The sequence below is a fragment of the Ursus maritimus genome, unplaced genomic scaffold, assembly GCF_017311325.1.
Source record: "Ursus maritimus isolate PB19 unplaced genomic scaffold, ASM1731132v1 scaffold_12, whole genome shotgun sequence".
Taxonomy (NCBI): Eukaryota; Metazoa; Chordata; class Mammalia; order Carnivora; family Ursidae; genus Ursus; species Ursus maritimus.
Window position 1 is genome coordinate 65,810,902 of NW_024423564.1, and position 21,107 is coordinate 65,832,008.

At 36.6% G+C, this 21,107-nt stretch overlaps 1 protein-coding gene across 3 annotated transcripts in view; it reads left to right on the forward strand.

The window, feature by feature from the left end:
• The window catches only part of SPATA6 (spermatogenesis associated 6), a 139,960-nt gene that overhangs the window by 46,580 nt on the left and 72,273 nt on the right, over positions 1 to 21,107 (forward strand). For all 3 annotated transcript variants that reach the window (XM_040627328.1, XM_040627329.1, XM_040627330.1), the window contains exons 4-8: positions 1,471 to 1,512; positions 2,557 to 2,681; positions 9,993 to 10,073; positions 14,011 to 14,304; positions 18,369 to 18,456. In XM_040627328.1, the coding sequence (XP_040483262.1) occupies positions 1,471 to 1,512; positions 2,557 to 2,681; positions 9,993 to 10,073; positions 14,011 to 14,304; positions 18,369 to 18,456 (630 nt within the window). The remainder of the gene's footprint in view (positions 1 to 1,470; positions 1,513 to 2,556; positions 2,682 to 9,992; positions 10,074 to 14,010; positions 14,305 to 18,368; positions 18,457 to 21,107) is intronic.

The window sequence follows — 21,107 nt, forward strand, 5'->3', positions numbered from 1 at the left end:
CTTGAGTACAACGATGCCTTTTTAGATACAACAGCAAAGACATCATCCATAAAAGAAATAATTGGTAAGCTGGACTTCATTTAAATTAAAAACTTCTACTCTGTGAAAGACAATATCAAGAAAATTAGAAGATAAACCACAGATTTGGAGAAAATATTTATAAAATATTGATAAAGGACATTTATCCAAAATATACAAAGAACTTTTAAAACTCAATAATAAAATAAACAACATTATTTTTTAAAATGGACCAAAGACCTTAACAGACACTTCATTAAAGAAGATATAAAGATGGCTAATAAGCATATGAAAAAATGCTCCACACCATATGTCTCTGGGGAAATTCAAATTAAAACAAGATACCACCACACTCCTAGTACGGCTAAAATCCAAAACACTGACAGCACCAAATGTTGGTGAGGATACTGAGTAACAAGAACTCTTCTTATATATGGCTCTTGGGAATTCCTAGTGGAACAGCAATTTGGAGACAGGCTGGTGGTTTATTACAAAACTAAACATACTCTTAACATATAATCCAGCAACTACCCTTTTTGGGGTTTACCCAAAGGAGTTAAAAACTTATGTCCATGAAAAAACCTGCACAAGGTTGTTTAGAGCTGCTTTATAACTACCAAAATTTGGAAGCAACCAAGTTGCCCATAGTAGGTATATGGATAAATAAAGTGTGGTACATCCAGACCTTGAATATTATCAGCACTTACAAGAAATGAGCTATCAAGCCACTAACAACATGAAGGGCACTTAAATGCATGTTACTGAGTAAAAGAAGCCAATGTGAAAAACCTGAATACTGTATGATTCTAATATGACATTCTGGAAGAGACAAAGCTATGGGAACAGTAAAAAGATCAGTGGTTGCTCGTAGGAGCAAATTGAAGTGGAGGAGAAAGATGAACAGGTAGAGCAGAGAGGAAAATCAGGGAAGTGAAAATACTATGAATGATACTATAATGATGGAATATGTCATTATGCATTTAATTGTCCAAACCCAGAGTGTATACATCACCAAGAGTGAACCCCAAGGTAAACTATGGACTTTGGGTGATTATGTGACTATGGGGTTCATCCTTGGTAAAAAAAATGTGCCATTCCCGTGAGTGCTGTTGATGGTGGGGAGGTTATGCATGTGTGGGGACAGGGATATATGGGAAGTCTCTGTATTTTCCTCTCAATTTTGTTGTAAACCTAAAACTGCTCTAAAAAGATAAAATTCAAAAAAAAGATAAAGTTAAAAAAAAAACAGAGAGATTGAAGGGACAATCTCTACTATTGATTAATAAAGCCTTAAGAGACATAGCAACCAAAAAATATACACAGTGTACTAAGATAGAAACATATATGTAGTGTACCCAGCAATTACCAGGACTTTTAGATACTTTTATGATAAAGTAACTAATTTTTGTTTATTGTTAATTTGTTTAAGGAAATTTTTCTTTAAACTTTCAGATGATACAGCATTGTTTGAGTTGATTCAACTAGTTCCACCAGGTACTGTATTATATTTTGATAAGGTAATTGATGTGCAAACCCATGTCAAAGAATGCTTTTAAAAAATACATATTTTCCCCTTCTTCCCAAATTAAGAACAATGTTGAGTTTCTAGTATTGGTCCACTATGCACAAAACATCAATAGATGAAAATAATAAATACATAAAGATTCACATAAATAGTATTTGAACATATTGTTCTAAAATTGAATAAATAGTAATAAATGAAAGTGGAAAATTATGTTATCATCCTGGCATATTTTGTGACATTCATAAAAATTGACTTTGAGTTTTTGTGATTTTTCTCAAACTATATTTTTTTGTTGATAAAGAAATTGTTTTTGTGTGTTGACTGTTAACTGGGAATGGGGGTGGAATAAAACCTTAACTGTTTAGTAAACATTATAAATCTCTGGGGCAGGTAAAATTAAAATATGGACGATAGCTTGATTTTTTGTTATTTACTTCTGTGATTATAGGAGAAATCTATCTTAATCAAATAGTTATTCTACATGAAAAATGGAGAGCTATATGTTACTGAAAATTAGTTACCTAAAAGATTTTGAATATTACATGTATACCTAATTTGGGTAACCACAAATTCTAGAAAATATCTACATTTTTTTCCAACATGTAACCTAATGTCTTAAAATGGCAATTAGAAAAAAATGGAAGATAGAAAAAATTTATGAAGATGATAATATTTTAGGTTCGTAAGTGTCATACCAACTTGATATGTTTACAAGCACTTTTTTTCTCTAGAAACACATAGGTACTGACAAAATTTACATGAATACCTCCCTTCTATAAAAGGGGGAAGGAGAATTAGTAATATGTACTACATTTCTGAATAAGGAATCCATTTGACATAACTTTCTTTTAATTTTCCTTTCATAGAAAAAAAAAAACAAAACAAAACAAAAAACCCATGACCCTGAAGCAGAAATTTCAGTAAGGCATCAGGCACTATATGTATTGTACTTGATTTTGTTTCTAAATAGACTATTTTGTTATAATTTGAATCATAGGATATCTTTCTTGTAGTGGGTGAAACACTGTCTACATATGATGAAAATACACGAGATTTCATGTTCCCGGGTCCAAACCAAATTTCTGGACACCATGATTCAAACCGCCAGGTTACCATGAGGAGGATTTCTGGCCTTCGAGTAAGTGCTTACTATTTTCTGAATCAATTTGTGATGTGGGATCATTGTCAAAAAGCACCACACAGGCCTTAATACCTGAAATGTGAAGAACTAATTCAAAGTTTAATTTGGTTCAAAACATGATTTTGTAATGAACTTATGATGTTATTTTAAACATACTGAAATCTGAACAAAACCCATGCATCTTTCATCCAGAATTAACAAGCGTTAATTAGCCTTATATTCTTCAGATTTTTCTCCTCTCCTTCTGCCTCCCACTTCCCCACCTTCCCTGTCTTTTCTCTTTTCTTTATTGTTCTCTCAAAAGAATGACCAATAAACATTTGAAAAGGTGCTCAAGTGCATTAGCATATAGGGAAATCCAAATGAAAAAAAGCTGATGATTTCATTTTTATAGCCATAAAGTTGGTAAAATTTCATAAAATCTGACCCTATTAGACGTATGAAACTTGGAAGCTCTTACATGCTGCTGTGCCATGTAAATTGGAACCACCACAGTTTCGAATTATCCAGTAAAGGCAAAGATTCTCATTGCCTGTTGCCTTCTAGGTATGTTTCATGGAGATGTATTCTCTCTGGTGTACTAAGAGCCTTCCTAGGGATGTTCATTGATAGCATTGTTCATAATAGTGAAAAATCGAAATAATTTAAATGTTCATTAGTAGGAGTTTGGATAGGGTAATTGTTGTGTGTTCATGTCATGTAAGTACACATTCATTACCTAGAAGTGAAAGCTGCGTTGTGACAGCCTACTCTTCCATCCTTTCCCCCAACTCCCTTCAACTTTTGTTGGGTGATTTAAAAATATATTTATCCCTGAAAATGTCTTCCACTTAGAGAAACTGAGAGAAGACCCTGCTATTTCAAAGGAAAAAAGCAAAAGATGTCTAGGTTGAAATAATTTGGACAAACATTTTTTTACTACCTTTATAAAATGTTAAAGTAGTATGAGTAAGGAAAATGGGGTGATGTATGAGCCAGTTTGGTGAATTAAATACTTTTCCCTGTGGGTCTAGGTTTTTTATATGCTCTATTCTGGGAAATAGCAACTTCAGCTTGCTAGAAGTGTAAAAGTTGACTTACTAGCAAATCTATGAAAATATACTTCCTTTGGGATATTGTCAGGGTCCGTTAGCCATCTTCTATATTATAAAAACCTTCAAAGAATGTTTCAGCAAATGTATGGAAACTGCAATGAAAAAAAATGATTTTAAAATTATGGTGTTTTGAAAGTAATTTAAAATGCTGTATTATACCAAATTGGCAGTATAAACATGAAAGTATGGACCATTAATAAGTATCTTCTTCATCTACTTTGGGTTACTTTTACATACATTCAGATGTTGGGTTTCTAAGGCAGAAAATACATATATATAAAAAAAGTAAGACTTCTAGGAGTGGTGGTTTGAAGAGGTTGGCAATTCCTCTCTCCATAAAAAACAGGTATAAAACTGGACAAAATTGTCACACAAAACAGTTTCAGGACGCTGGAAACTGACAATCAAGACAATTAAGATAGATTAAGCTCCGGGTGTTATAAGGAAGTGTTGAATAACTCTATTATACGCCTGAAAGTGATATAACACTGTATGATAACTAACTGGAATTAAAAAAAAAAAAAAGAGTGCATGTTTATGCTTAAATGATGGCTAAAGCTTTAGATAAAAATGGCGGCAGCGTGTGGCCTTCTTGCCTGGGACAGCTTCCATACCCTGTGGGCCAGTGAGAATCATAGCTTCACCAGTTCTGGGGCTGGGCAGAAGAATTAGAAACTCTGCTACCAGAGGGGTCAGAATCAGTATTGGAGAGTGGGACTGTGACACTGTGATTTAAAGTAAGAAATATAGTGGTCTTTATCCTTTTAATGGCACAGAGCTCCTAAAATCCTTGGAATTTTCTAAGTGATGGGGAGCAATAAAGGTGTCTTTTGTTATGTTAATGAGGCGACTTTTGGAAAGCCCCTAAATAACCCTGAATGGGTTATCTGGTTGCCAGGGGGAACAACCCTGCTACTAGAGGGTTAGAACTTTTAGCCCCTTGACCTCTGGGGAGGATAGATGAGGCTGGAGATTGCATTAAAATACCAATGGCCAGTGATTTAATCAAACGTGTAATGAAACCTCCAATAAAAACCCAAAGGGCCTGGGTTTAGAGAGCTCTTAGGTTGGTGGACTCATGAAGGCAGCTCCTGGGAGAGTGGTGTCCCTGGGGAGAGCATTGCTCTATGTCCCTTCCCACATACTTTGCTCCATGAATCTCTTCCATCTGAATGTTCATCTATATTCCTTCATCGTATTCTTTTATAATAAATCGGTAAACAGTAAACTATTTTACTGAGTTGTGTGAGCCTCTCTAGCCAATTAATTGAACCAGGGGAGGAGGTCACAGGGACCTCCAAATTATACCCAATTGGTCAGAATCACAGGGAACAACCCAGACTTGTGATTGCATCTGAAGTGGGCTGGGCAGTCTTGTAGGACTGATCCCTTAACCTGTGGGATCTGATGCTGTTGCCAGGTAGATAAAGTCAGAACTGGGTTAAATTATAGGACCTCTGCCTGGTGTTTGGTGGTGTTGGAAAACCCACACAATGGAATTGGTGTCAGAATCATAAGGACAGGTAGCGTATCTTCACCAACGAAATGTGGTGGATTCAGATGCAAGTGGATGAAGAAACCCCACAGCTTTGATAGGCCAACGGTAGTTCCAATCAGAGTGAGCTGCCCATCTTCCAGAAAGTTCACAGAAGTAAGGGAGCAATACGAGGGCTGAGTTAAGCTCTCCAGCCATTCCTGGCTGACTCTGAAACAACGCACATGCAATGAGAGACCGTGAGAATGCACAAAAAGTGAAACTGAGTAGAAACTGCAGACTGGACTATCTTTGAATGCATTCCCCAAGCACTACAGATAATCAACAAAGAGTGGAACCCTGAGAGGTTCATTGGATGACCACCAAGCTATGTATACAGAGGTGAGACTCCTAGAAAGCATGGAAGAATCAAAAGATATGGCACATATAAACTGAACAGCAAAATGGCAGATATAAATCCAATCATATCAATTATTGCATTTCAATGTGAATGGATAAAACACTCCCATCAGTACTTTGTTGTCCTGGCAGACGACTGTGCACCCTTCCACAGAATTCTTGTGACATCTGTCTGAGTCTTAGGCTGTTCTCCTGAACCCGTTGCTGTGGCAAGGATTCTGTCACATGTGCGATTAAATCCTGGAGCGCTCACAGACTACCTGACTGAACTTGAGCAAAGCACTATCAGATGAAGCTATCCTAGGGCTGCTGGCTGGACTCATGAAACCTTGTAAATGGTTACAGCAGTACCTGGCACGGAGAGCACTCAGTAGATGTGAGTGATATGATGATGGCTGTGGAGATGATGACAGTGCTGATGATAATATCCCCTTTAGAGTGTGAACTCCATAGAAACAGAATCTGTGGCTTTCTCATCTTTGAATTGAACTCTTAGCACAGTACTTTGCATGGAGAAGGTTCTTAAATGCCACTTGATTGAATTGAATGAATGAATTACATCTTATAGACTTCATAGAGGAACTGACATTTGAGATGGAGTGATGATTAATTTTATGCGTCAACTTGGTTAGGTTATGGTGCCCAGTTATTTGGCCAAACGCTAGTCTAGATGTTACTGTGAAGTATTTTGTAGATGTAATTAATATTTACAAACAGTTGACTTTAAGTATAGGAGATTACCATTGACAGTGTAGCTGGATCTCATCCAGTTAGTTGAAGGCCTGAAGAGCAAAAACTGAGGTTTCCCAAACAATGAGGAATTCTGCCTCAGAACTGTTGTGTAGAAATACTTCCTGAGTTTCCAGTGTGCTGGTTGCTTACAAATTTCACACTCAAGACTGCAATATCAACTTTTGTTTGAGTTGCCAGCTTGTGGATTGCCCTATGGATTTTGGGCTTGCCACTCTCACAATTGCATGAACCAATTCCTTAAAATAAATATCTCTCTCTTTATATATATATATATATATATATATATATTAGTTATATATATGTTCTGTTTTCCTGGAGAACCCCAACTGATACATTTTGGTTTTGAAATCTCAGTGAAAGTAACACCTAAAACACTGAGTATTTACTATGTGACTAGTGATATGTGGGGAAGGATAAAGTGAAAAGTTTCAGTCCAGGCTACAGATGATCTGATACTTCTCTTTTCCAAAGGCAGAGCTAATTCTCCAGACTATACTTAGTGACTCTAACAGATAAAACGCTGTGAAGTGACAGTATCAGACTGGAGACCAGATCATTAAATGCACTGTGGCTCCCTCCTTGTTCTCATCTTGTATCAGTCACTTTGGGCTAAGCCAACTGCTATGTGTGAAGACATTCAAGCACCTCTATAGAGAGGGCAGAAGCTGGAAAGTCCTTGCTAGAATGTGAAAGCTTGAAAGGTCTTGAAGAAACTCAGATGTGAGTTTGCAGGAAAATAAGGTAAATGTTATCGGAAATTAGGGATAAACGGGTTCCTTGTTATGTAATGGCAGGAAGTTTCGCCACACAGTCACCTGCAGTAGTAATATGGGAAGGAGAGAAGTAGCTAATGAAATGAATGGTGTGTCTAAGACTGCCAGAGAGTTAGAGGGTCGGCTTGATTTTCTCTTGCTGCCTTACGGCAAAATATGAGAGGAGAGAGATAAGCAAAAGAAAAGGCTGTTTAGCAAAAAGGATTTGGAACTTACTGTTTCTGAAGATCCCCAGCCTTTCCTAATGGCAAATAATGCTAAAATTAAGGAAGGATTTCTGAGCAAAATTCATTCCAGGCACTTTTGGGAAATTGTGGTCCGATGGTGAAACCAAAGGTATAACTATAAAATCCTTCATTAAAATCTCAGAAAGATCCAAGATGTTGTCTTAGAAAATTATTTAGTCAAACATCGGTTTTTCGAGATGCTTAAGGGCAGTCTCAGCAGAAGCGGCACGTAGAGAGGATGTAGCTATGTCTAATGGCGTGCACTTAGTAAGATTCATGTAAGAACCGATATGTTTTTTTTAAGAGCATTATATTAGTAGAAACACCAGCTTGGTCTGAGATGCAGAGACCTCACAAAATGAAAAGGCCTTTGGACCCCCAAAATTCTGTTGACACGACTCATGCTCAGAACACTGTGCAGCCCCAAACATGGTCTACTTCTCCTTGGAAAGGAATGACAATTCAAAGGTTGGAAACAAGAGCCCAGAGGAGCCCAGAGGATAGTTATTTCTAGGCAGGAACAGGACTAAACTTCTAATCAAGGAACTTCTAACATTTTCCTGGCTGCATTTTAGAATTTCTATGGCCCAGTGATCCCTGTTTGACTCTTGTTTTCTCCCTTTCTGAACAAGAATATCTAGAGTGATTATCCTGCAGCTGCTGCGTGTGTGTGCTTTGGGTACGTGTGGGGCAGATAACTTGTCTCTGGTTCATAAGTCGTCTACGCTGAGGAACTGTATTCTAGGAGCTGTCCTTAAAGAACCGTATCTGAGGAGGTTGAATAAGGATTTGACTTCGATGCCAGCATCCTGGATTTCAGGCTGAAGTCGTAAAAGGATGAGACTTCTTTTCTTTTTTTTTTCTCTTCGTTGTAGAACATGAGTTCAGTTTACACATGAAAGGAATGTAAGTAGCTTGTGGTCAGAGGGTGGACTGTGGTGGTTTTAAAATAAGTCCGTAGGGGCACCTGGGTGGCACAGCGGTTGGGCGTCTGCCTTCGGCTCAGGGCGTGATCCCGGCGTTCTGGGATCGAGCCCCACATCAGGCTCCTCCGCTATGAGCCTGCTTCTTCCTCTCCCACTCCCCCTGCTTGTGTTCCCTCTCTCGCTGGCTGTCTCTATCTCTGTCGAATAAATAAATAAAATCTTAAAAAAAAAAAAATAAGTCCGCAAAGTTTTGGTATTCCTCTGCTGAAAACGAAGTCTAACTCCTTTGTCCTTGAGTGTGGGCTATACTTTGGGACTCTAATAAATAGGGTGTGATGGATGTGACAGTGTTAGGTTTAGGAGACTAGGTAATAAAAGTGATTATGGCTTCCTCCTTGCTTTGCTTTGGGAGAACTAGCTGCCCTGGCGTGAGGACACTCAAGCAGTCTTATGGGGAGGTTTATGGGATGAGGAGCTGAGTCCTCTTGCTAAAAGCTAGAAAAGAACCGAGGCCTCCAGCCAACAGCTATGTGAACAAGCCTCCTTAGGAGGCAGATCCTCCTGCCACAGGCAAACCTGCAGATGACAGCAGCCCAGACAACACCTTGACTGCGATCTCCTGAGAGATTTCCAGCCAGAACCACCCAGTTCAGCCTCTGCCGGATTCCTGACCCACAGAAACTATGTGAGATACTAAGTGTTTAGTCTTGTTTTCAATTGCTAAGTCATATCCTGTGAGGCAATAGATAAGTAACAAATAGGCATAATGGACTTCATTAATAAAAGTTATATTTGCAGAAAAACAATCATTGAGTTAATTCTTAGGCAACTCATATTTACCTTTCCCGTAATATGACATTTGAAACTCTCAAGTTAGTATGTCAAAGGCTGGGTTTGCAAAGGACAGATATCTGACTTCTGCTATACGAGAATGAAGTCGCCCTGGGCATACACAATGTCTTTTAATGCTTCGGTGAATGTACAGTTTGTGTGCTTCCACATGCCCTGGCAGGTGCTTTGTGACTGTTCCTTTGAATTTGACCATTGTCTCCACTTATTTTAAAATAGTGTTCAAGCTGATGTTTGAAATGTTGTGAGAAATAGAAGCCAGGCTCCTTCATAGAGCTGAGTGTAACCTATACATTATGGGAAAAAGTGTTGGAGGAATTGGTAGAGACTTCTCTCTCTTCTGTTTTCAAGAACTGCATACCTAGAAGCTGTAATTTTTTTTTTTAACATGAGGAGACTATCCAGAGCATTTATGTAGTTAAGTGTGTCTTAATTTGTAAAAGTAAAAAGAACTTAAATCCATTAAGTATTTTTATATATTTATGACTTTAATATTATAGCATTGTTTAAAAATCTTAGAATCATTTAACAGGAGAATACTTGAAAATGAAAAAATATATTAATTTTTCCATAAAGGTAATATATTCACTTGTAAGGGAATCATCAGCAATGAAACTGTTCTTGCTAACATTTAGCCTCACTGTGTTGTCTTATCTTTAACAAGAAGGTCAAACTAACAAATGAAGCAGCAAAATCTTGACAAGTGTTTGTTACTTCAGGTCATAGTTTTATCACTAATAATTATATTTTTTAAAAAATTGAAATATCTAATAATACCTTTTTCCCCTTCAGGGAATTGCTCCAAAGCTGGAATTTTCTACAACCTCAGTGATTACTGAATGTCTGATAAGTTCAAGGAAGTGCCGCACTCAGGTTGAAATCATTTATTTAAAGTATTTAATGGTTTAACTTATTTGTTCGTATTTGTGGGCATTGGGCAAGAATTATTCTTTTATTTTGGCTGCAACTCTTTTCACTTTTTTGGGTCAATCTTGAAACAAAACAAGTATCAGAGGTATTTTGCAGTTTGGTTGCATCTTAAACATGAGAGTGAAAAGTCTGGTACACATGATAGATGGCGCCATGTTGTTATTGTTATTATTTTGTAACTCCGTGGGCCTTTTTTTTTTTTTTTAATGCAAAGAAATCAGCCTGCCAGAAAGATGTTGAGATCAAGAAGTCCCACAGAGAACTAGATCTGAAGCTTCTGTAAATCTTATAGAAGTTACAGGTGACTGCAGAAAGTTCAAGGGATACCTCTTAGCAAATGTGATCAGAGGTTCTCATGCAGGGATATTGGTGTTTCTTGAGTGTCTCTAATTCCTTATATGACTCTTGCTCAGTTTAGTGGCCATACTAATACTATCAGACCAAGGGAAGCTTGGACACTCCAACCTAAGTACCTTCTATATTTGTAAAAACCGCCTTTAGTAAACTGAGATATCTGGACCTAATATTTCATTCTTGTCTAACTTTTTACTCAGTCACCAGGATCATCTTACTGCCTTGTCCACAGGTTATCTAATAATGTCTAGGCATCACTCATATGCAGTTGCATTATGATTAGGTAACAATGACCAGCCTGTGATGAAGAGCCAGTAACATATAAAGCCCAGAGGACCCAGACAAGGCAGGACTGGACCTATGATGGAAAGAGTGGAGTATTAATTTACTGCATTCTCAGTTTCAGAGTAAATTTGCTGAGGATGGTAACTGTAACATAAGCTAAGAAAGGTAAAGCGTGGTTATATAAATTTATCAAGGGGATCATTCTTATTTGTTTAGCAAGATACATAGTGTGCCAGTTTGGGTATAGTTAATTATCTTTGAAATGCAGGCTGAAATGCAGCTATTAGAGATCTAACGAACTATGCTTGCCAAATGCAAAGATGTTACTGACTTGTTTTGAGTTATGTACTGTGTATATTTGTAAATTGTTAACAGTAGTTTACCTGGACTCAGACAAAATTTTTCTCTCCTCATTGGGATCTGCCCTTCTGGTGGGTGGCTAGAAAAGTGTTTTTTTGTATGAACTATGGCATATGCACAGAAAAGTACATTCTAAGTGTACAGCTTGGTGGAAGGTCTTTGTAAATGTAAAATTGTCCCCTCATCAGTAGTCTCATTGGGCTTAGGAACTAACGTTTTCCTCCATAAACTTCTGAGGAGACTCATTTCTTTTTTTAACTTGCTATTTCAGTGTTTGTCATTTGTTCTTTATTGAACAGATGTAAGAAAATAGGATAGGTTTTGGCGTCAGGCAGCGTTTAAGAAAATATGCCTCAGAATCAGACAGATCTGGGTTCAAGTTACTCACAAGGCTGCTTTAAAGATTAAATTAGAGAATAGGCAATGTGTCTGGCACATAACATACAATTAGTGAATTTGATGGCTGTTACTAAGGTTTTTTATTTTTTTATTTTTTTATTTTTAAAGATAATTAGGAGAGAAGACAATAGTTAAAATAAAAGCTAGAAAACATTATCTGGTAGGCATAACAGAGTATACACTTACACATTAAAATTTTAAATGTTAACAGCCAGAATTTTAATCTTATTTGACCTTATTTAAGAATGTGATAAATCTGCTTTTTAAAGAGTGAGTATTAGTTACAATTAAAATTTTAATGGCTACAAAGCCGCATTTTCAGGTTCAAACATAAGAATAAGACAAGCCATTTTGGTTTTTAAAAGAAGAATGAGTGAAAGAAACAATAAAAATATTTAAGTTTACAAATACTTATAATGATCTTTATTCCTTTTGGCATATTATTTCCAAATTGATGTTTTGTCACCAGTTTTAATGGATTGAAAAAATTAAGTATATTGTGATTTCCTGAAATAAAACTAGTTTTCTACTTATTCTTTTTACCTATTGAAGGTAGAATTGATTATTAATTAGTTAAATATCAATAGCAGTTTTATTAATTTGTGTGCTAGATCAGGTAGTTTTTGCTGTGTAAAAAGCAACACTAACTTAGTGGCTTAAAACAACGTTTTTCACAGTTCTGTGGATTGGTTGGGTGAACTGGCAAGGCCAGAGCTGAATGAACTAGGATGACTTCATTCATTTCTGGTAGTTGGCTGAGTTTTTGGTCTGGGAGGGACTTTATATTTCTGAGAATTTGCTTGATTTTAGCTGGGGTGGTGGCCACAAGACTTTCAGCATCTAGTAGGCTAATTTTGGCTCACTCATATGGAGGCAGGAAGGTTTTCAAATAGGAGTAAGAGACAATAGCACTTTTGAAGTCTCTTTGTGTCCCAAGCTATTATCCTGTTGGCCAGAGAGAGCCATCGTGTTCACAGCATATAGCAGCCACTATTTGAAGTTTTCCTGGGCAGTAATGGGCTACATTGAGGATCGGGCAGAGTTAGACAGTGTGTATCTGCACTACGTCTGCCCCAGCTTATAACTTCCTCTAGTAGTAGTCAACATTCGAAAACCTGTAATGACGGAAGAAGATGGGGTTAGCTAGTTTAGGTTTGGTACAACCAGAGTTAGGTAAGGAGGAACTTTACAGCATAGCTGAAATGGATGATGTTGGGTTCTTCTGGGTCTGGAAGTAAGAGATATTAAAAATGTATGAAGGTCTGGGGAAAAAGAGGCCCAGGGACTGAGGAGGTGAGGAGGGCAGGTCGCAGATTCAGTGACAACAAAAGAAGTAAAATGAGGAAAAGTTGTTTTGGTCATCAAGGGATTTTCAGAGTTTGAGATGCAATGGATCTGCATAATGATGAAATCTAAGATGATGTGGAAGAAGGTAATTAAAGCCGAGAAATAGAAGTCTGAGTCCAAGGTCTTGGAAAGAGTCACTGCTTGAACGTTTATTACACCTCGAAGGTCCTTACATGTGCTTGCGCTCCTGCCTCTGTGCATCGTGTGATGTCATAGAGAGAGACGAAGTGTGACAAGGTAGAGAAACTCTGAATTATTGCTTGAAGTCATTGAGCAAGGTGGGAGGAGGACTGGGAGCCTATCAGCAGCTGTAGAGGAGAGATGAGGAAATAATCTGATGCTGCAGGTTTGTATGAAACTCATGGACTTATTTTCCAATTAGGAAAATACATATTTTTCCTGTTTACCTACTTTTTAAAAATATTTAACTCTTTTCCCTTCTATACCACATTGATGTTTTAATATTTACTTAGAATAGATACCCTTAGCAAGTAGTGAAGGAGGGATTGAGAAAGTAGAGAAGGAGCTAGGGTTGATAGGTTTTTAAAATGATTAAAGTTAGGAAGACAAATTCTCTCAACTGTCCATTTTCTCTAATATTAGAAATCTTATAATTCTAGATAATGAGTCAAGAGGTCTTATATTATTTACTTGTAATCCAAATTTTAAGGCACTCATAAGGCAGAGACTAAATAAAATGTTATCCTTCCATCCCTCTCGCTCTTCCCTCCCCCCCATTCGCACACACACTCTCTCTAAAACAAAACAAAAACCCTCTTAAATTATATAGCCAATTACTTGGATACTTAATTACAAATGATAAACCAACGTTTACATTAATTTTTTAGTACACTGAAAACTAATTTTTCTGACTTTGTTTCCTAGATTTTTCAAATGATTAAATACTGGGCTTTTATTTTCATAAGTACTTGTTAGACTTAAGAATACCATATACTTTATTACCTACTAGACAAAGAGTTAGCTAGCATAGATAGGAAAGACCAGTTGGCTTTGATAGATTATATGTGCCTTATATTAATTTTTAAAGCTTTCTTCTACCTGTAATTTATAGATAAATATACATAATCTCTACATGTATCTTCTGCCCAAGTTAATTTTTATTTTTTATGTGTAGGATAAATTTATTTACCACACGGCTCCAGTTGAAAAATCACACGGCAGACTGCAAAGCAGAACATCAAGGTCACAAAAGAAAAAATCCAAGTCACCTGAGAGAAATAAGTATTGCATAAATGCAAAAAACTACGAACAGCCTACAATTTCTTCAAAATCACACTCTCCATCTCCCTACACAAAAAGACGCATGTGTGAGCTCTCTGAAGACACCAGGCGGCGGCTGGCCCATTTAAATCTGGGACCCTATGAATTCAAAAAAGAAACAGATAAACCTCCATTTGTGATTAGACATGTATGTGTTCTCTTAAACATTTCCATCTGAAACTGATCTAAGATGTTCTCTCACTAAAATAGTATTCTGAAACTTCTTTCAATTTCTGGCTTCTATTAATAATTTTCTTTCCTGAACTGTTAGCCTAGCAATCTAAAATGGAAAATTAACTTAGAGTAAAAGAACATTCTTTTGTCAGTCTTTAAACCTGACAGAGATCAAGTTCCATTATGAATACCATGTTAAATCCTTTAAGAATCTGTTTCCTTTCTTCCTATACACTGGACAGTGTAATAACTCTACAAATTGAACTTAGATGTAATTGACATTAGTACTAAAATGGCAAAGTAGGGTTTTAAAAGAGGACCAACTTTTCTTTATGAAAAGGAAGACTCCCGTTTTCTAGCCTTTTTAAAAATTATAATGGAAAGTTAAGTTTCCTTTGATATTATGTCTCCTGGGTAAACCTTATATGATGGATCTTTGAAGCAAATCATTATTCGATGAGGATGGGAAGGCCTTTGAAAATGAAGAGAGTTAACTTAGGGTAGCATACTTCTAATCTTCCCAAACAGAAGACTGCTTTTGATATGGTTTAAGCTTAGAGCTTGTGGTCATATGATAGTTAGGTAGACTTTGGCTAATTTTAAGGGTCTGTAATATTTCAGAATGTTTAATAAAGGACATTCTTAGAATTCTCATAGTTTCTTGAATTTTTGTGAAGAATTTTTATCCTAAAAGCATTTCTTTAACAAAAGCTTGCAATTTAATAATAATTGCTAATACATATAATAATAATAATGAATGTTAAGATTTAAGTGCCTACAGAAGCAAAGCAACTTTCGGGGTTATCTATAAAGTTACTTCTGACTTTAATGTCTAATTCATTTTTCCTAAATTCTAATATGTAAATATAATTGTAAACATGTAAAGATGCTCCTTGGATAGTCTAATGGGTTTCTGAAAATACACCATCTGAAAGTTCAGATTTTTTGTGTGTGATATATTTTTTCTTAATTTTAGATGTAATTACATTAAGCAACATTTCATTCCATCTATATATTTTGACTACAAATCCTTTATTCTTTTAACTTTAAGTAACAGATTTTTTATTGTAAAAAGAAAACTTATAATGTGTACTTTTAAATGGTGATATTTTATTGAGGTTATTGTGATTACGTTTGTCTTTTTTCCTATAGAACTTGTTTATAGGTGCTGGGCAGAGTTTTTATTGTTTGGCATATTCAGATAAGATTTACTTGCTTGTTTGATGGCAGTTTCAAGAAAACCTTTCATTTTATGACTGCTCACAGTTGTAAATTAAGTTGAAAAGAAAGGATATATTAAATTCTAATCTGAAGGAATAGTAGCATTTTAATTAAAATGCCTGTGTGCAAAATAACCAGTAATAGTTAGTGGGAGTTAACCACAAAAAAAAAAAATTGTTGAGGGAAATAATTACTCTTCAAATGCACATTAAGCTACTGTTTTTCACACCAGTGTTCAAAGTGGAATAATTCTAATACTGCTGGGTGTAGGTCTTAATGTTTTCATTGAAGAGATTTCCTCTACAGCTTTCCAATGAACAGAAAAAAAAATGCATACTTCTAAGCCCACAGTTAGAAAATTGCTTACATTGGGGTGCCTGGGTGGCTCGGTCTGACTCTTGTTTTCAGCTCAGGTGGTGATCTCAGGATCATGAGATTGAACCCCGCATCGAGCTCTGGGCTTAGTGGGGAGTCTGCTTGAGATTTGCTCCTTCTCCCTCTGCCCCTCCCCTCCCCGCTCACTCTCTCACTCCTATAAATAAATAAATCTTTAAAAAAAATTGCTTATATAATTATATAGGAAATGGGATTTTTCCAATTGTATTTGCATAGAGATGTCTTTTCTTCCCCCGTAGCCATTCATGATTTCAAAAGCACTTAATAAATTGATAAAATTTTAATTTCATGGGCTTCTGGGTGGCTCAGTCGATTGAGTATCCGACTCTTGATTTCTGCTCAGGTTATGAGCTCAGGGTTGTGAGATGGAGCCCCACATGGGGCTCCATGCTGGGCATGAAGTCTGTTTAAGATTCTCTCTCTCTCCCTCTTCCATCCCTTCCCCTCCCTCCCTCCCTCCCTCCCTCATCTCTCAAAAAATAATAATAATTTCATACATGCATATGCAAAAAGTGAGTACTTTTAGGAAAGACATTCTAGTTCTACATACATTGTGCGAGAAACAGTCTCACTTAGTAAGGAACAGTTTCAAGAAACAGCTAGCATGCTCCCCAACAAACTGGCACAACCATCCCAGAAAGTTAAACAGAATTATTTTCTTTTTCCTTGATACAGAATAGGATCTTTTTTTCTATTGCAGTTAAATACTCCTAACATAAAATGTACCACTTCAACCATTTTAAAGTGTGTAATTTCAGTGGCAGTAAGTACATGTTGTGCAACTGTCACCACGATACGGTTCCAGAACTTTTTCAATCATCCTAAACAGAAACCCTGTACTCATTAAGCATTCACTCACCATTTCTTCCTTTCTTCAGCCCCTGGCAACCATAATCTGCTTCCTATATGGGTTTTCCTCTTCTGCCTTTTCATCTAAGTGGAATCATACAATATGTAGACTTTCCTGCCTGGCATTTTTTATTTAGCACAGTGTTTTCAAGTGTCATTCATGTTATAGCATGTATCAGTACTTGGTTCTTTTTATGGTTGAATAACATTTCATTGTGTGGATATATCCACATTTTGGTTATCCATTCATCTGTTGACGGACATTGGGCTGTTTTTACCTTTTGGTTCTACGAGTAGTGCTTCCATGAACATTCATACACAAGTTTCCATCTGAGTACCTGTTTTCATGCCTAATCGCTTTAATACCTAGGAGTGGAATTGCTGGGCCATGTGGTATGTCTGTGTTTAACTTGTTGAGGAATTGTCAGACGGTTGTCCATAGTGGCTGACCCACTTTACATTCTCTCCAGCAACGTATGAGGGTTTCACTTTATCCACACTCTCACTAACACTTATTATTTTGTTTTGTTTTCTTTTTATTATAGCCATTCTAGGGGGTGTGGATTGGTCTCTTATTATAGCTTTTTTTTTCTCATTACGGATTTGATTTGCATTTCGCTAGTAAGTAATGATGTTGAACATATTTTTATGTGCTTTTAGCCATTTGTATATTTTCCTTGGAGAAATGTCTATTCAAGTTCTTTGTCCATTTTTGGGTTTCTTTATTTATTCTGGATATTAATGCCTTATCAGATAATTCTTTGCAAATATATATGTTTTTTATTAAATGATTTGCTTTTCACTTTCTTTTTTTTTTTTTTAAGATTTTATTTATTTATTCGACAGAGATAGAGACAGCCAGCGAGAGAGGGAACACAAGCAGGGGGAGTGGGAGAGGAAGAAGCAGGCTCATAGCGGAGGAGCCTGATGTGGGGCTCGATCCCATAATGCCAGGATCACACCCTGAGCCGAAGGCAGACGCTTAACCGCTGTGCCACCCAGGCGCCCCTGCTTTTCACTTTCTTAATAATGTCCTTTTATGTACAAAGTTTTTAATGTTGATCAATAGAGCTATCTTTTTTATGGTTTATATCACTCTTTTTTTCTTTTTCATTAGAAAACATGCTTCTGTAATAATCTGTGAGCTATAAAGCACTGCGCGTGCTGGGCTCTGAACACAGCCAAGTAAAGACACTGTTTGAATTTAACATCTATCTAAGTAGCAAATGGCTAAACTTGCTTTTCAAATGTGGCAAAATAGATCCCTCTTTTTGTAGCTTTGTCATGGAAAGCCCACTAGGCAATGGGGTAATGGACGTTTCAACTGTGAATTTGTTTGAAAATAGACTCAAATTTATAATTAAAAATTTCTGGACTTTAATTTCAATTTCATTTTTAAACATGAACAGCAAAATACTCACCTAAGCTCTGGCTTCAGAACATGCCTGAACCACACAGGCGCTATCATGCTAACCTGATGACTACGGTCTATGTACTTGAGTTGATTTTTTGGTGCCAAGAGACTGAAAGAACATTTAAGTTCTTTTTGACTTTGAATCCTCCTCCTTCTAGGTCGACCCCCCAAGTCCCAGGGCTGATGCTTTATTTGGATCTTCTGGCAGAGACTGTGAAAGAGATGGGTGGTCCAGGATGCACAATGGTAAGTTCGAAGTTGTGTCTCTTCATAGCTTTAGTTGCCTTGGCTACAGTCAAGCCTTTCACTTGGCATCAGTGAACACAAATAGGTTCTTTGCCGTGTTATTGGATAATAAGGTGCAGTGCTACTTTTTACAACTTGTCGGATACCCATATAATAATGGGTAAAAATAATAGAATTTCTGTGCTGCTATAAACTAATCTCCCTCTTTGAGATTCAAAGTACATAGTAGCATATTAAAGACTGGTTACCTTCTAGTGAAGAAAAAAAAAAAACCTGATTTTGTTTTGCTCAACAATTTCTAAATTTATTTGACTATGGAACCATTTTCCTACCTTAACATATACTCTTTAATTTGTGGATAGGCTTTGGGAAACACCATACTAAAAAAAAGTTCAATGTTATGGGTTTTGGACATCCATTTACACATATATTTGAATACTTGCCCTGTCACTTATTCATAAATTGGGCATTCTTGAACAAACCATTGTAACTACTTTGATAATTAGTAGATTAAAGAATGGAGATAACACGGTAAATATGACCATGTAAAATGCCCTAGCACACAGGCCTTAATATCCACTGTCGTTATAATAATACTTACATTTCTGAAAAGATAATGTCCTTTAAGATTAGTTTATAGGAATCTTTTTTTCATCGTAGGCCCTGGTTCTAATGGTTAGATAAGTTATTCAGTTCAATCTGAAGATGACTTTTATGAGGAAGATTAAGTGGTATTATATGATTAAGGATATTTGAGTGTCAGTATCTATAATCATTGGTTAGTCGGTTCAGCAAGCATTCCCCAGCAGCCTTTAAGTTAATTCACTGCACACTGAGAAAGGCACAGAAGAAGAAAAATGAGACAGTCAAAAAAAAACACAGTCATAACATGTCTCCCATCTCTTTTCGTTTCTAAACTGTAGTGTAGAATTCCCCTTTTTTAAAATGGGGAAATGAAACATTCTTCTCCGAGAACATGCAGAGCTTGTGTTCATTTATTTTGCTTTTTCAGCATTAGCAGGGAGATAGATGTGGTAACCAATAAGTCTTTTATAACCACAGTAACAGATTATATGAAATTAGGAACAGATGTTATACTCTGTTTCCCTCTTGGAAGAAATTTATGGACATGGAAAAAAAGGTTTAAGAACAAGAAAATCGAAAATAACTTCAATATAGATATTCCTTTGGAAGATGTTTTTGGCATGCACTGAAGCGTCTGATTTTTTTGATAATTATTATGTATCTGCCAGCAGAACTGTTAGAGTTTCCAGTAACTTTTGATCGCCGCAGTCAGCTACTTACGTAGAGGTACAATCAGAGAGGTCATTAGTGAAGTCTGCTTTTTTCTTTTAACTTTTTATTTAGACATAATTTCAGACTTACAGAAAAATTGAAAAAGTATAAAGAATCCCCCTATATCTTTCAGAATCCACACATACTAATATTGTTTTTCCCTCTTCCTCAGTCTCTCTCCTCCCCACCCCCACCCCACCTCTGTATGTATGTTTGTGTATAAACTTTTTTTTTTTGACAAGGACATTGCTATGTCCTTGCTATGGATAGAACTGTGTCCCGCCAAAAGTCTTATGATGAAGCTCTAACCCGAAATGTGTAGTATTTGGAAATGGGGCCTTTGGAAGGTAATTAGGTTTAGATAAGGTTAGGAGGGTGGGGCCTTCACGATAGGATCTGTGCCCTTCTAAAAAGAGAAACCAGAGATCTTGCCTTCTCTCTCTGCCTCATGAGGACACGAGCAGAAGGGAGCCATCCTCAAGCCAGAACTAGAGCTCTCCACTGAACCTGACCACGTTGGCACTTGGATTTCAGACTGCTAGCCTCCAGAACCGTTGTAGAAGCCCCCCAGTCTATATGGTATTTTGTTATGGCGGCCCGAGGACACTAATGTAGATATTATGTGATATAATTAAGAAAAGCAGAAAATTGACAATGATATAATAATAATAACTAATCTATAAACCTAACTCAGATTTGCTGCTTGTCCTCATAATATCTTTATAGCAAAAGAAATTCCACATGATACATGGCCTCCAGTTAACATGTCTCTTTAGTTTTCTTTAAAATGGATCAGTTCCTTAATCTTTCTTTGTGTTTGACGTTGATAATATTGAAAAGTACAGGCCGGTTATTTGGTTGAATGTCCCTCAATTTGGGTTTGTTTGATTTCCCCTCATGATTAAATTTAGATTATTCATTTCCCCCCAGAATAGAACAGATGTGATGTGTCACTCTCAGTGCAACATGTCAGGAAGCACGTGATACTGCTTCGTTACTGGTGATACTCATTTGCTCATTAATTAAGATGGGGTCTGCGAGGTTTCTCCAGCATAAAGGTGCTATCTCTTCCCTTTGTAATTAATGAGGAGATACTCTGAGACTATTATATCCTGTCACTCCTCAACTTTGACCCCTTTAAGATACAGTGATGATTCTTGCTTGAAACAATTTATTACTGTAAAGTTTGCCAAATAGTGATTTTTTAAAAATTCTGTTATTTTGTACATTTATTACTTGCCCTTCTACTGTAAAGAGTTTTTCCATCTCATTTCTATTCTTTGACTGCCTTTTTTTTTCCTGTCTAGCTATTGGGTGGTTGTGTTTTGGGGTTTCATCAGCCATTGATAGATGTG